The sequence below is a fragment of the Rhodotorula graminis genome, assembly GCF_001329695.1.
Source record: "Rhodotorula graminis WP1 unplaced genomic scaffold RHOBAscaffold_2, whole genome shotgun sequence".
Taxonomy (NCBI): domain Eukaryota; kingdom Fungi; phylum Basidiomycota; class Microbotryomycetes; order Sporidiobolales; family Sporidiobolaceae; genus Rhodotorula; species Rhodotorula graminis.
The window spans coordinates 17,023-28,281 of NW_017264929.1; the positions used below are offsets into that span (position 1 = coordinate 17,023).

An 11,259-nucleotide genomic window follows, 5' to 3' on the forward strand; every position below is an offset into this window, starting at 1 on the left:
GAGAGGATCGACTCGCGCTCGAGAGATGCAGAACTGCCGCAGCTACAGCCCTCGCGCCGGACCACGCTCTGCCCCTGGCTCTCTCCCTGCCTCGCTCGGCTTGCGTGCGACCCAGAACGCGCAGTCGTAGGCGAAGCTGCGTGCGAGAGGGACGAGTGAGCGGTGCCGCTCAAGTGACCGAGTGACCTCGCAGGCTGAGAGAGGAGACGCACGTGTACATGCCGAGCTCATCGGCCGTATAGCGCACCTCGCGCAGCTCGTCGCGCTTCTCGATGACGAACCCGACGAGTTCTGCGGCGCGCACGACGTCCTCGAGCCTGCGTCTCGCTCGGGCCGTGTCAGTCTTTCCGGCACGTTCTCGAGAGAGGAGAGGATTCCAGAGAGAGAGAACGAGGGACGTACGGGAGCTCCATGCCCGGGTTGCCGTAGTACAGGAGCGGGCCTTCGTTGACCCAGACGCCGCCGGGCTTGAGCGCAGCCCATATCGTGTCGAGGTACGCGAGCAAGTTGGCGGCCGTGTCGATGAAGAACAGGGTCACGACGGCGTCGTACTGGTCGAGCGACGTGAAGAGCTCGAGAAAATCGCCAGGGACGAAGCGCAGGGCGAGGTCGCGCCGCGGGACGACGTCCGGGAACGAGATGCGCCGCACGAGGTTGGACGAGGTGCGTTGGTGCGAGAACGAGTGGACGTAGGGCGCGACGGTGTGTTGGTCGACGATGTGGGTGCGGCTGAAGAGGAGCGAGGTGCCGAGGTTCATGAAGTGCGAGACTGCGAAACGAGGCTCGAGGTCAGGGTACACTCGTCGAGGAGGAGAGGGAGCAGGAGACGCACAGTCGTTGGCGTCGACCGAGAAGCCCTCGAGCGCGATATCGTGGGCGAGTCGACCGAGGCCGCACCCGGGCACGAGCACCTTCTTGCCCTCGCGCTCGCCGCCGCCAAACGCGGCTCGCAAGGCGTCGAGGACCGGAGGAAACAGGGCGTCTCGCTCGCTCTTGCCCTCGCAGCTCCAGTCTCTCACAAAGTGCTTGAGGGTCTGGAAGGATAGGGAGCATCGTTGCAGGACAAGAGGAGAATCAGCCCAAGGCTGTTCGAGGGGGAAAGGGGGGGTACGAGGAAAGGAAGGATGAGGGCGAGCGGGCATACCTCGACGACACGGCCGTCCTCGCGTCCGGCCAGCCGACTGCGCAACCCAACAGGGATCCCCTCGCGCCTCGCGAGCTCGAGCCCGAGTGCGGCCAACTCGTCGGCGACGACGGCGTTGACCTCGACGGCGTCCTCGGCGCGCGCGAGCGTGTCCTTCCACCCGAGCTGGACGCCGATGCGGCGGTGTGCACGCGACATGCGGTCGAATGCGGCCCATTTGCGCGTCAAGACGCGGCCCTGGGCGTGCGAGTAGTCGGAGAAGGAGCGGATGGCGATGGAGAGGTCGGTCGGGGCTTGAAGCGCGGCGGGGACAGGGAGTCGGGCGAATAGGCGGGAGGCGAGTCGGTGGAGGCGCAGCTCGCATCGACGCAGTAGGCGAGCCGGGCGGGGCGACAGGACGCAGTAGGCGGTGAGGGCGAACAGGAGCGAGGTGAGGAGGAAGGGGAGGAAGGACGGGGTACGGGGCGGTCTTGGGGGCGTCGAGGGCGGTCCGAGGCTGCTTGTCGGTGCATCCCAGGTGGCCATAGCAGCTCGCAGGCGGGAGCGAGGCGAGGGTACGACCAACCTCCGAGTCGACGAGGACCAGCTCGAGCTCCTCGTCCTTTAAGTCAACACCACCGGCTGGCTTGCGCAGTGCACCAAGCTGTGTGCACGCTGCTACTCGACAGCTACACGCCGCGACTGCGCCCTCGGCTGGCCACAAAGGTCTTCATCGCCCCGGCCCAACCTCTCTCGCCTCGTGCCCCTTTCGCGGCGCCTGCTCGCTCGTGCGGGACGCCAAACTGCTACAGCATTCGAGCCAGGGCACCGCGCGAGCCTCTTGCGGGCCGCTCGAGCAGTTCGACGTCGGGAGTCAGCCTGCTCGCTCGAGCTCTTGCTCTCGGACGACTTGCTCCGCCTTGTGCGAGGGACCAGACGGTGCGTCCCCTCCGTTCTCTCTCGTCCCACGCTCTGCGCGGCAGGCGAGTGACGGCCGACTGACCCTGGTCGTTCCGGAACAGGCGAGTTAAGCCGACGATCCGCTCGGCCTGCGTCGACGAGAAGGTCAAGCATGACGCAGTTTGTTTCGCCCTCGACTCGTCCTGGACGCCCTCGTCGGCAGAGCCCGTCCCTGGCGCAGCACGAGCGTGGGGCGACGCTGGGCATTTCGCCGGAGCCCACGCCTTCGTTTCCTCTCGATTTCATTCTTCGACTCGCCCTCGCTCTTCTTCCTCCCCCACCCGAGCGCGCTCGTCTCGACAGCTGCTGCCTCGATCCTCCGACATGCTCAGCTCGACTGTACCGCCTCGCCGACGCGCCAAGTGCCGCCTCGTCGGCGCGGCTGCCGCTCTTCTTCTCGCCTCGACCGCCAACGCCCAGTCGGCCAACTATGACCTGTCGACCAACGAGGTCAACCGCACCTCGTGGCAGCGTCAACCTTACGTCTCAAACGGCTACATCGGTCAGCGCATCCCGGCCGGTGCGTCCTCGCCTCCTTCCTCCCCCTCCCCCACATGTCACGCTTTCGCCGAGGCAAACGAGCCTGACCGCCTCGTCAATCGTCCTGCAGAGGGCTTCGGCTACCGCGAGATGACGCCCAACAACCTGACGGCGCGCGATGGCACCCAAGGGTGGCCGCTCTTCACGCCCCGAATGACGGCCGCGATGGTCGCGGGCTTCTACGACCAGCAGCCCGAGACGGCCGGGACCAACTTTGTGCGCCCCAGTCCTCCTTCTCCTCCTCGAGACGACGACGCCGAGCCAGTACTGACTCGAGCTCGACATGCAGGCGCAAACCGGCGGCCAACAGCCCATCTCGACTTTGCCGACCTGGTCGTCGCTCTACTTCACGGTCAACAACCAGACGTACTCGACGCAGACGCCCGACGAGCAGATCTCGAACTGGACCCAGTCGATGAGCGTCCAGGACGGCGTCGTGCGCACCTCGCTCGACTGGACCCCCGAGGGCGCGTCCGAGCCGATCCGCCTGTCGTACACGGTCATCGCCCACCGCGTCGAGCCCAACATCGGCGCCATCCGCCTCACCGTCGAGGGCCTGAACGAGAACATGCAGGTCGCCTTCACCGACGTCTTTGACGTACGCCCTCTCCCTCTCCTTCCTCAACCCGTCCTCGGAAAGTGACTCTTGGTCCTCCTCGCGCAGGGTGCCGGCGCGTGGCGCACTGACTTTGTCTCGTCGGGTCCTGTTCCCGACACGGTCAACACGCTGCACACGGCCGTTCGCCCCGTCGGCATCTCGAACGTGACGGCGTACGAGGTCTCGGTTATGGACATCTGGCCTCGCTCGTCGACGCAGTGGTCGAACGACACCGGCTCGAGCTGCCTCGGCGACATCCTGTCGACCAACGTCTCGACGGCGAGCTCGTGCTACCGCCTCGCGTCGTCGGTCCCGTCGAACGGCAAGCTCGACGCGATCAAGTACGTCGGCATCGCCTCGTCGGACGCGTTCCCGGGCAAGGAGCTCGAGACGGCCCTCGCCAAGGCCAACCTCGCCAACTCGACCGGCTGGGACGTCATCCTCGAGAGCCACCGCAGCGCGTGGGACGCCGTCTGGGACGACGCCGACATCGAGATCCCGGGCGAGGAGAACGAGGAGCTGCAGATCGCGACTCGCGCGAGCTTGTTCCACATCTTGACCAACGTGAGCACTCTCGTTCTCTGTTCTCCTCCTCGACGCTCGTCAGGCGACGTCGTGACTGACTCGGTCGGTCGACGAGCAGGTCCGCAACGGGTCCGAGCCCACTGGGCTCGGCGACAACTCGATCGCTCCTGCAGGCCTCACGTCCGACTCGTACGCCGGTCGTACGTCCTCCTTCCTCTCCTCCTCCTCGTCCCGAGTCGTCCTGACGCAGCCTCGCCGCCTCGCAGACATTTTCTGGGACGCCGGTCCGTCGACCTTCCTAAACTCGACTTGTTCGCCCACCGCTCACCTTTGGACGCTGCACGCCCGCAGACATCTGGATGTCGCCGTCGATCATGGCGCTGTACCCTGACTACGCCGAGGTGAGTTTGCGGCCTTGGTCTCTCTCCCTCTCCTCCCCGAACCTTGCGCCTCTTCCCCTCGCCTTCTCGACCTCGCCTTGCCGACCGCCTTCTCCGCCATCCTTTAGACTCGTCGTGCCTCGATCTGACACGTCGCTTCTCGCAGAGCATCGTCGACTTCCGCTACCGCCAGCTCGGCGCCGCAAAGGAGAACGCCAAGCAGTTCGGCCTCGCCGGCGCCCTGTACCCGTGGACCGGCGCTCGTTTCGGTAACTGCACCGGTATCGGGCCCTGCGCCGACTAGTGCGTCCCCAATTCCTCGCTCGTCGTCCTTCTCGTCGACCGCCCCTAATCTCGCCATTCCTCCTTTCCCTCTCCTCGTCCCTCGTCCACAGCCAGTACCACCTCAACAGCGACATCGCCCTCGCCGCGTGGCAGTACTACGCGACGACCAACAACAAGACGTGGCTCGAGGAGAAGGGCTACCCGCTCGTCAAGGGCGCTGCCGAGATGTTCGCGTCGTTCGTCACGAAGAACGAGACGGGCAACGGCACGTACGAGTACGTCACGCTCAACACGACCGGCGCCGACGAGTACGCCAACCAGGTCAACAACACGGGCTTGAGTACGTCCTCTCGTTTCCTCCTCTCCCATCGTCGGCGTCGTCCTTCTCGTCGGCGCGAACTGACCTTCTCAAACCCGGGTTCGACAGCCAACGGCGCCCTCACGGTCACGATCAAGCAGGCGATGGAGCTTGCCGCCATCCTCGGCGTCGACGACCTGCCGAGCAACCTGACCGACATCTACGAGAAGACCCTGATCCCGCAAGCCCGGAGCGGCATCATCCTCGGCTTCGACGGCACGAACGGCTCCGCCGAGATCAAGCAGGCCGACGTCGTCCTGCTCGAGTACCCGTACGAGTTCAAGTGGCCGAGCGGCAAGCCGACGTACGGCTCGTCGGCCGAGAGTGTCGCCCTCACGACCCTCGACTTCTACTCGGGCGCCAACTCGCCTGACGGCCCCGCCATGACCTGGGGGTGCGTCCCCTCTCTCTTTTTCTTGAACCTTTCGACGAGCTGGAGCTCACCGACTCTTCGTGTTCCTCGCTTGCAGCATCTACTCGTGCGTCGCTCGCCTTCTCTTTCCTGCCCCTCTTCCTCGACCCGAACGCCCTGACCCTCCTGCCCGGGCCCCGCAGGATCCTCGCCGCCGAGCTGTCGCCCATTGGCTGCGCCTCGTACACCTACTTCCTCCAGGGCATCCAGCCGTACTCGCGCGCGCCGTTCTACCAGTTCTCGGAGCAGCAGATCGACGAGTGGGCCGACAATGGTGGCACCAACCCGGCGTTCACGTTCCTCACCGGCGCAGGAGGCTACCTCCAGTGAGTCTCTCCCTCCCTGTCGAGCCGTCGGCGCTGTGTCCTTTTCGCCTCGACTCGCCCTTTTCGCCTCTTCCTTTGCCTCGTCGCAAGTCTCCCAGCAGACCCACCTTTGACTTGGCGCGTGGCCGTACCGTGGACCTCTCCCTGACTCGTCTACTTCCTGCGCAGGACGCTCACGCACGGCTACACCGGGTACCGCTTCCGCCTCGACCGTCCCTACTTCGACCCTTCGCTCCCGCCTCAGCTCAAGAACTACACGGTCAAGGGCCTCAAGTGGCACGGCGCCTCGATTGACGTCACCGTCGAGTCGAAGAACACGACCATCACCTACCGCAGTGGCGGCAACGGCACCCTGCCCATCGAGGTCCGCAGCGGCAAGGCCGGCGGCAACTTGTGCGCTCCCCTTTCTCCTCCTTCTTCGCCGGGTCGTCTCTCGCTCTCGGATACGACCTGACTCTCGCATTCGACCGCAGCACGATCTCGCGCGGCGAGTCGATCACGGTCCCGACTCGCTCGACCGAGGGCACGCTCGTCGACGGCAACCTCGCTCAGTGCAAGAGCGTCCTCAACAACGACACGCGCTTCCACATCGACCCGATGAACCGCACGAGCCGTCCAGGCGAGTACGCGCTCGCCGCCATCGACGGCGCCAACTCGGTCCGTCGTCTCCCTCCTCGGCCTGCTGAACAACGACTGACTCGCCCTCTCTTTTTCCTCCCTTAGACGACCTGGCAGCCGTTCACGACCGAGCCGACCTCGATGACCGTCGACCTTGGCGAGGCGCAGCAGATTAAGGGCTTCCACCTCAACTGGAACAACGGTGCGCACGGTCCTCCTCCTCTCCCTCAGTCCCTTCTCTCGCCCTGTCCGTCGACTGACTCTCTCGCCTGCACGCAGAGCCGCCGACATACTACTCGATCGCTGTCTCAAACTCGTCGTCCGAGCTCGCGTCGGCGTCGCCCATCTCGTCGGGCAACGTGACCCTCTCGGCGCCGTACGACCTCGCCGAGTCGCTCATCGTCCAGGTCGACATCGGCAACCTGACCGACATCTCGCTCAACGAGACGGTCACTGCGCGCTACGTGCAGCTCACCGTCGAGGGCTCGTACGCGACCGAGGGCTACGGCGGCACCGTCGGCGAGTTTGCCGTCATTGGCGCTTGAGCCCCTTCTCGAGTCGAGGTCGGACAGGAGGTGCCGAGGGAGGAGGGGGGTGTCGCAGCAGCAGCAGTTCAAGACGCAGACAGTATATAGCAGCTCGACGAAACGCAGATTCGTTCGCTCTCTCTCTCTTTGGCTCGCTCGTCCGTCGATTCCAGAGAAGGTGGAGAGGAGCGGGATCTGGAAGCAGTCGCACGCGAGAGATCTCTCAGGTTCGACAGTTCGCATTGCAGACAGATAATGATGAGATCGGAGAGTGGTACAGGGCGGATAGAGCCGCAGGGCAGAGACAAAGGTGGCGAGGGAGGAGAAAGGAACGCCGACGCGACTAGAAGTCCCCACCGCCCATGTCGTCGCCGCCGCCAAAGTCGCCACCGTCTTGACCGTCCTGGTAGCCCTGCACGTCGAGAGAGCGAGAGGCGAGGAAAGGTCAGGAGGCGGACGAGAGGAAAGGAGAGAGAGAGAGAGCGCGAGATGAGGACGCACGTCCTGGTAAGCGTCGTTCTGGCCGTCGGCGAGTGCGCCGCCGATGAGGGCGCCACCGAGGAGACCGCCACCGAGCATGAGGGCCTGCGAGAGGGCGAGAACGGGTCAGGAAGGGGGCTCGCCGGCTCGAGCCTCGACGAGAGAGAAGAGGGGGACGCACCGGGTTCATGCCGCCGCCGCCCATCCTCCCACCTCCGCCCATCATGCCGCCGCCCATGCGTCCACCACCCATCATGCCGCCACCCATCGGCTGCTGGCCGTACATCGGCTGCCCACCGTAGCCCTGCTGCTGCCCGCCGTACGGCCGCTGCTGCTGCTGCTGGGCCTTCTTCTCGTCGAGCTTGCTCTTGATCTTGCCAAACAGGCCGCTCGCGCCCGACTTCTGCTGCTGCTGTTGAGGCGGCTGCTGCTGGTACTGGTACGAGTTGGGCGCAGGCGAGCTGGTCGACTGAGGGTAACCGCCGCCGCCGTACGAGTCGCGCTGGCCCGTAGATGCGCCGAGAGGAGGTGCTGGCGTCGACGACTTAATGTCGGTGCCGTAGCTGTTGCCGTAGCCGGTGTTCGAGTGCGAGTTGGAGCTCGAGAGGTGGTGCGAGGGAGGAGGGCCAGGAGGAGGGGCGAACGTGCTCGACGAGCCACCGCCGTGGGTGCGCTGGTAGTCGGGGTCGTCGAGAGGGTGGGTCCAGATGGATCGAGGCGGATTGGCCTGCTCGACGGCGGGGCGGGAGGAGAGCGGGTGAGCCGGCGACTCGATGGTCTTGGCGGGCGGCGAGCATACGGGCAGAAAGAGGGAGAGCGGGTGCGCACCTTTGTGTCGACCCAGAAGCTGCGACCGTGACTGTGTAGGTGCGTCCCAGTCAGCTCGTGTCCCTGTCGAGGACCGATGACGGCGACGGCGACGGCTCGAGGTGGGGGGCGGGCGGGCTCACTTTGCGTCAAACTGGGTGATCCAGCCGTCAGGTAGAGGGCGCGAGTCGTGATCGGGGGCTTGCTGGGCGTAGCTCATCGTGGGCGAGCAAGCAGAGGTTGTGGAGAGGGGAGAAGCGAGAGACGAGGAGGAGGAGGAGGCGACGACGAGCTGATCAAGGTCCGCCAGCCCGGGTCGTGTGCAGCGGGCAGTGAGGTCGACTCGCTCACCGACAGTGTGCGCGCTCTCGCATAAGGGGGCCAAGAATGAGAAGCGCTCGTCGTCGGCCCGCTCGTCAAAGCGCTCGAGCCGCTCTCGCTCTCGCTCTCCCTCGCAGGAGGACGTGGTCGTACGCTCCATTGCGCTCAAGAACCAACGTCGCTCTAAGTGGCCCTCGCTCTATCCTGCCTCGAGAGGCGAGACCAAGAACGCTCGAGGGACGCTCGACGACGAGGCCGCGGCGACGCCGAGTCGTCCAGGCGCAGGAGCGCTCATTGTGCAACGCAGAGCATGGCGAGGGTCTGTCGTCGAAGCTGTGGGCTGAAGGTTTAGTCAGTCGGTGCAGGTAACGAGAAAGGCTTCGAGCGCGACCGGAAAAGAGAGACAGGGGCGCACCTCGACTCGACGAGCAACGTCCTGCTGCGGCTCGACCAGCGGCCGCAACTTGATGCCGTCCAGGACGCCCGCTCCTCAGCCCTGCATCGCCTGCGCGAGCGACTGCGTGTTGGAGAACTCGCGCATCGCCTTCTTGGTCGCCGGCGACATGTCGGCCGCGTCGACGGCCTCGAGCAGGCGCTCGTAGCCCTTGCGCAAGAGGGGTCGAAGCTCGGGGATAGTGAGGATCGGCTTGGGCTGCATGACGTGGGCGCAGAGCGTCGCGTGGACGAGCTCTTGGCGCAGGACGCCGTTGAGGACGACGAGCGGACCTCGGTTGGCGGCGTCGGCTTGCGCTGCCGATTGGCCGTCGAGCTGCTCGAGGGTGTCGAGGTACTTCAGGCGGAACGAGCTCGCCGACGGCGCAAAGGCCTCCCAGCACGAGAGCGCGGGCGCGGCAAGGTCGGCGGGCTTGTCCTCCTGCTTGGCGCGGTGGAGGTACTCGTAGGCGAGGAGGAGCGAGGCGACGCGGATGTCCTCGACCGTCGCGTCCGAGTCGGCGGACATGGTGACGGCGAACCAGAAGGCCTGCGGACCGTACAGAGCGGTCAGGTCCTGGGCCTCGTCTGAGCGACGACGAGCGAGGGGAGGGAGCGTACCTCGATGACGCGGTCCGGGCTACCGCCTCGCCCCTCCTCGAGCACCTCGTACACGAGGCTCTGCCCGCTCGCGCCGTACGGCTTGTCCTTGATGGCGCGCAGCTTCTTGAACTCGGAGGTCGAGAGCGGCGGCAGGTAGAAGAGGTTGAGGTCGCGGCCGCACATGGCTTTGTGCGACGGCCAGAGCTGTGGACAGGACGGCTCAGCTTGCTTCCGGGGGCTGCAGAGCGGGAGGGAGGAGAGGCACGACGTGCTCACCAGGGTCGAGCAGCGGCGAGAGCAGAAGGCGACCTCGCTGCACGCGCTGCAGCGGGTGTTTGAAGGTTCTTGGCACACGGCGCACAGGGTCGGCATTTTGGCGGTCATCAGGGCGGTTGTAGGCGAGGGAGCGAGGCTCGAGAGGGTCGCGGGGGCGATGAGGACGCGGGAGGTGCTGGCGAGCTACGAGAGCTCGTGGCGGGACGCTGACGGGTGTGGGCGTGCTCGAGGTGTCGTACGGCCAGCTCGCAGCTCAGACGAGCCGCTCTGCTGCGCGAGGGACGCGGTGAGGCTGCCTCGCCTCCAGCGTTCGCCGACGCACCTCTCTCGACGACCACCTCGCCGTCAGGGCTCGCTATGCTGCTTTCGTGCTTACGAGCTCGCGAATCCGAGCTCTCAGATCCTGCTCGCGCAGCCGCGTCACGCTGGCTGGTGGTCTCGCTCACTTGCTCGCTCTCGCTCGCGGTGTGCTCGCTTCGCCGCACGCAAGCGGTACCGCGCCCGATGAAGCCAAGCTGTCGAGGCGCGCAAGGGTGTCTATGCTGGACAGCTTTGCAGGCACAGGCTACGAGGCCCACGCCAGGATGGCCTCGAGCGTCGCCTTGAGCTGGCTCTTCGCTCCGAGCGGAATGTCGGCGCGCTCGACCGCCTCGACGGTCCGGCTCGTGCAGGTGCGCAGGATCGCAACGTCTTGCGTCCTCGACTCGGGTCCTGCTTGCCAGACCGCCGACGTGACGAGTTGACGACGCAGCACGTCGCCGAGTCGCACGGTCGCCTCGAAGGGATTCCACTGCGGCGGCTTGCGCTTCTTGTCCTCGGCGTTGCACGTGGCGACCAGGCCGAACGCGAGGTGGCCAAAGTTGTACCAGACGGTGCCCTTGCCGATCGAGGGCAAGACGCCGCGCGCTCGAGCCGTGAACAGGTGATGCTGGGCAAACATGATGAGCTCGTTGCGCCCGACGTCGTTCGGTGGCGCGGCCGCTGCCGACGACACGTAAGTCATGAAGGTCTGCGTGCGCGTGGGCAATGTGAGCTGCAAGGTCCGCGCTCAAGCGAGGTTGACGAGGCGAACTCGAGAGACGCACCGCCCAGTCGATGCCAAGGTACGTCAGGGTGAGCGCGGTCCGTGTCGACAGGCCCTGCACGACAGGGGCGTCCTTGATGCGATCGAGGTTGTCGAGCTCGTCGGGCGACAGTGGCGGCAAGTAGAGCACGTCGGGGTCGCGGCCGCACAGGACCTTGTGCACGCACCAGAACTGCGGGAGCGACGTGTCAGCCGCGTGTCTGGACTGCTCAGGGACGACAGAGAGAAGAGGAACGCACTTTGCGCTGACATCTCGCCGAGCAGAAGCGTGCTTGCTTGCACGCGCCGCAGCAGAGGGTGCCCGGCTGGTCGCACACGGTGCACGGCTCGACCGAGGTCGACGACGATGAGGCGCTCATGCTTGAGCGAACGAGAGCGAGCAGGTCGCAAGGCGAGCGAGAGGAAGGAGCGAGAGAGGCGAGAGCGAGAAGACCGGCTCCCGGGCTGCGCAGGAGGGGGTCCGTGCCCGTCCGCGGCGAGTCCGTCGTTCGCCAGGAGCTGCGCACGCGGACGGACAGGGGGCCGACCTGCCCGGAGAGCGTCGCCGAAGCGATCGAGACGAGCGCGGCGAGTGCTCTGCGGCGACGAGGCGAGAAGCTTCAAC

At 66.0% G+C, this 11,259-nt stretch overlaps 5 protein-coding genes across 5 annotated transcripts; 1 reads left to right on the top strand and 4 right to left on the bottom strand.

Moving 5' to 3' along the window:
* Positions 1 to 3: 3 nt before the first annotated feature.
* On the bottom strand, positions 4 to 769 carry RHOBADRAFT_33440 (uncharacterized protein). The gene is made up of 3 exons (XM_018413111.1): positions 403 to 769; positions 213 to 317; positions 4 to 136 (listed from the first exon to the last, which is right to left on the bottom strand). Exons 1-3 carry the CDS (start codon positions 756 to 758, stop codon positions 43 to 45), a joined length of 555 nt encoding a protein of 184 aa, XP_018273313.1. The 5' UTR covers positions 759 to 769; the 3' UTR covers positions 4 to 42.
* Positions 770 to 2,407: 1,638 nt separating this feature from the next.
* Positions 2,408 to 6,797, top strand: RHOBADRAFT_51148 (carbohydrate-binding module family 32 protein; the record flags this gene model as incomplete). The annotated part of the gene is made up of 16 exons (XM_018415682.1): positions 2,408 to 2,603; positions 2,694 to 2,839; positions 2,913 to 3,221; positions 3,288 to 3,785; positions 3,865 to 3,946; positions 4,013 to 4,030; positions 4,098 to 4,147; positions 4,293 to 4,429; positions 4,522 to 4,751; positions 4,839 to 5,163; positions 5,240 to 5,248; positions 5,325 to 5,507; positions 5,676 to 5,900; positions 5,981 to 6,164; positions 6,231 to 6,327; positions 6,405 to 6,797. 16 exons carry the CDS (start codon positions 2,408 to 2,410, stop codon positions 6,668 to 6,670), a joined length of 2,955 nt encoding a protein of 984 aa, XP_018273314.1. The 3' UTR covers positions 6,671 to 6,797.
* An 80-nt stretch (positions 6,798 to 6,877) lies between these two features.
* Positions 6,878 to 8,174, bottom strand: RHOBADRAFT_51149 (uncharacterized protein). The gene is made up of 5 exons (XM_018415683.1): positions 8,083 to 8,174; positions 7,961 to 7,991; positions 7,314 to 7,859; positions 7,154 to 7,237; positions 6,878 to 7,064 (listed from the first exon to the last, which is right to left on the bottom strand). The coding sequence occupies exons 1-5, from the start codon at positions 8,157 to 8,159 to the stop codon at positions 6,996 to 6,998; spliced, it is 807 nt and encodes a 268-aa protein (XP_018273315.1). The 5' UTR covers positions 8,160 to 8,174; the 3' UTR covers positions 6,878 to 6,995.
* A 556-nt stretch (positions 8,175 to 8,730) lies between these two features.
* Positions 8,731 to 9,677, bottom strand: RHOBADRAFT_51150 (uncharacterized protein). Its single transcript, XM_018415684.1, has 3 exons — positions 9,572 to 9,677; positions 9,314 to 9,499; positions 8,731 to 9,242 (listed from the first exon to the last, which is right to left on the bottom strand). Exons 1-3 carry the CDS (start codon positions 9,665 to 9,667, stop codon positions 8,751 to 8,753), a joined length of 774 nt encoding a protein of 257 aa, XP_018273316.1. The 5' UTR covers positions 9,668 to 9,677; the 3' UTR covers positions 8,731 to 8,750.
* Positions 9,678 to 10,136: 459 nt separating this feature from the next.
* On the bottom strand, positions 10,137 to 11,014 carry RHOBADRAFT_41262 (uncharacterized protein; the record flags this gene model as incomplete). The annotated part of the gene is made up of 3 exons (XM_018413846.1): positions 10,137 to 10,580; positions 10,657 to 10,827; positions 10,895 to 11,014. 3 exons carry the CDS (start codon positions 11,012 to 11,014, stop codon positions 10,137 to 10,139), a joined length of 735 nt encoding a protein of 244 aa, XP_018273317.1.
* Positions 11,015 to 11,259: the final 245 nt, after the last annotated feature.

Coding starts and splice junctions, on each gene's coding strand:
- RHOBADRAFT_51150 (XM_018415684.1), bottom strand. CDS start 9,667: ATGCCGACCCTGTGCGCCGTGTGCCAAGAACCTTCAAACACCCGCTGC. Junction 9,500..9,571: donor CTCGCCGCTGCTCGACCCTG/GTGAGCACGTCG, acceptor TCCTGTCCACAG/CTCTGGCCGTCGCACAAAGC. Junction 9,243..9,313: donor GCCCGGACCGCGTCATCGAG/GTACGCTCCCTC, acceptor TACGGTCCGCAG/GCCTTCTGGTTCGCCGTCAC.
- RHOBADRAFT_33440 (XM_018413111.1), bottom strand. CDS start 758: ATGAACCTCGGCACCTCGCTCCTCTTCAGCCGCACCCACATCGTCGAC. Junction 318..402: donor AACCCGGGCATGGAGCTCCC/GTACGTCCCTCG, acceptor AGCGAGACGCAG/GCTCGAGGACGTCGTGCGCG. Junction 137..212: donor GATGAGCTCGGCATGTACAC/GTGCGTCTCCTC, acceptor TCTCGCACGCAG/CTTCGCCTACGACTGCGCGT.
- RHOBADRAFT_51149 (XM_018415683.1), bottom strand. CDS start 8,159: ATGAGCTACGCCCAGCAAGCCCCCGATCACGACTCGCGCCCTCTACCT. Junction 7,992..8,082: donor ATCACCCAGTTTGACGCAAA/GTGAGCCCGCCC, acceptor GCACCTACACAG/TCACGGTCGCAGCTTCTGGG. Junction 7,065..7,153: donor AGAACGACGCTTACCAGGAC/GTGCGTCCTCAT, acceptor CTCGACGTGCAG/GGCTACCAGGACGGTCAAGA.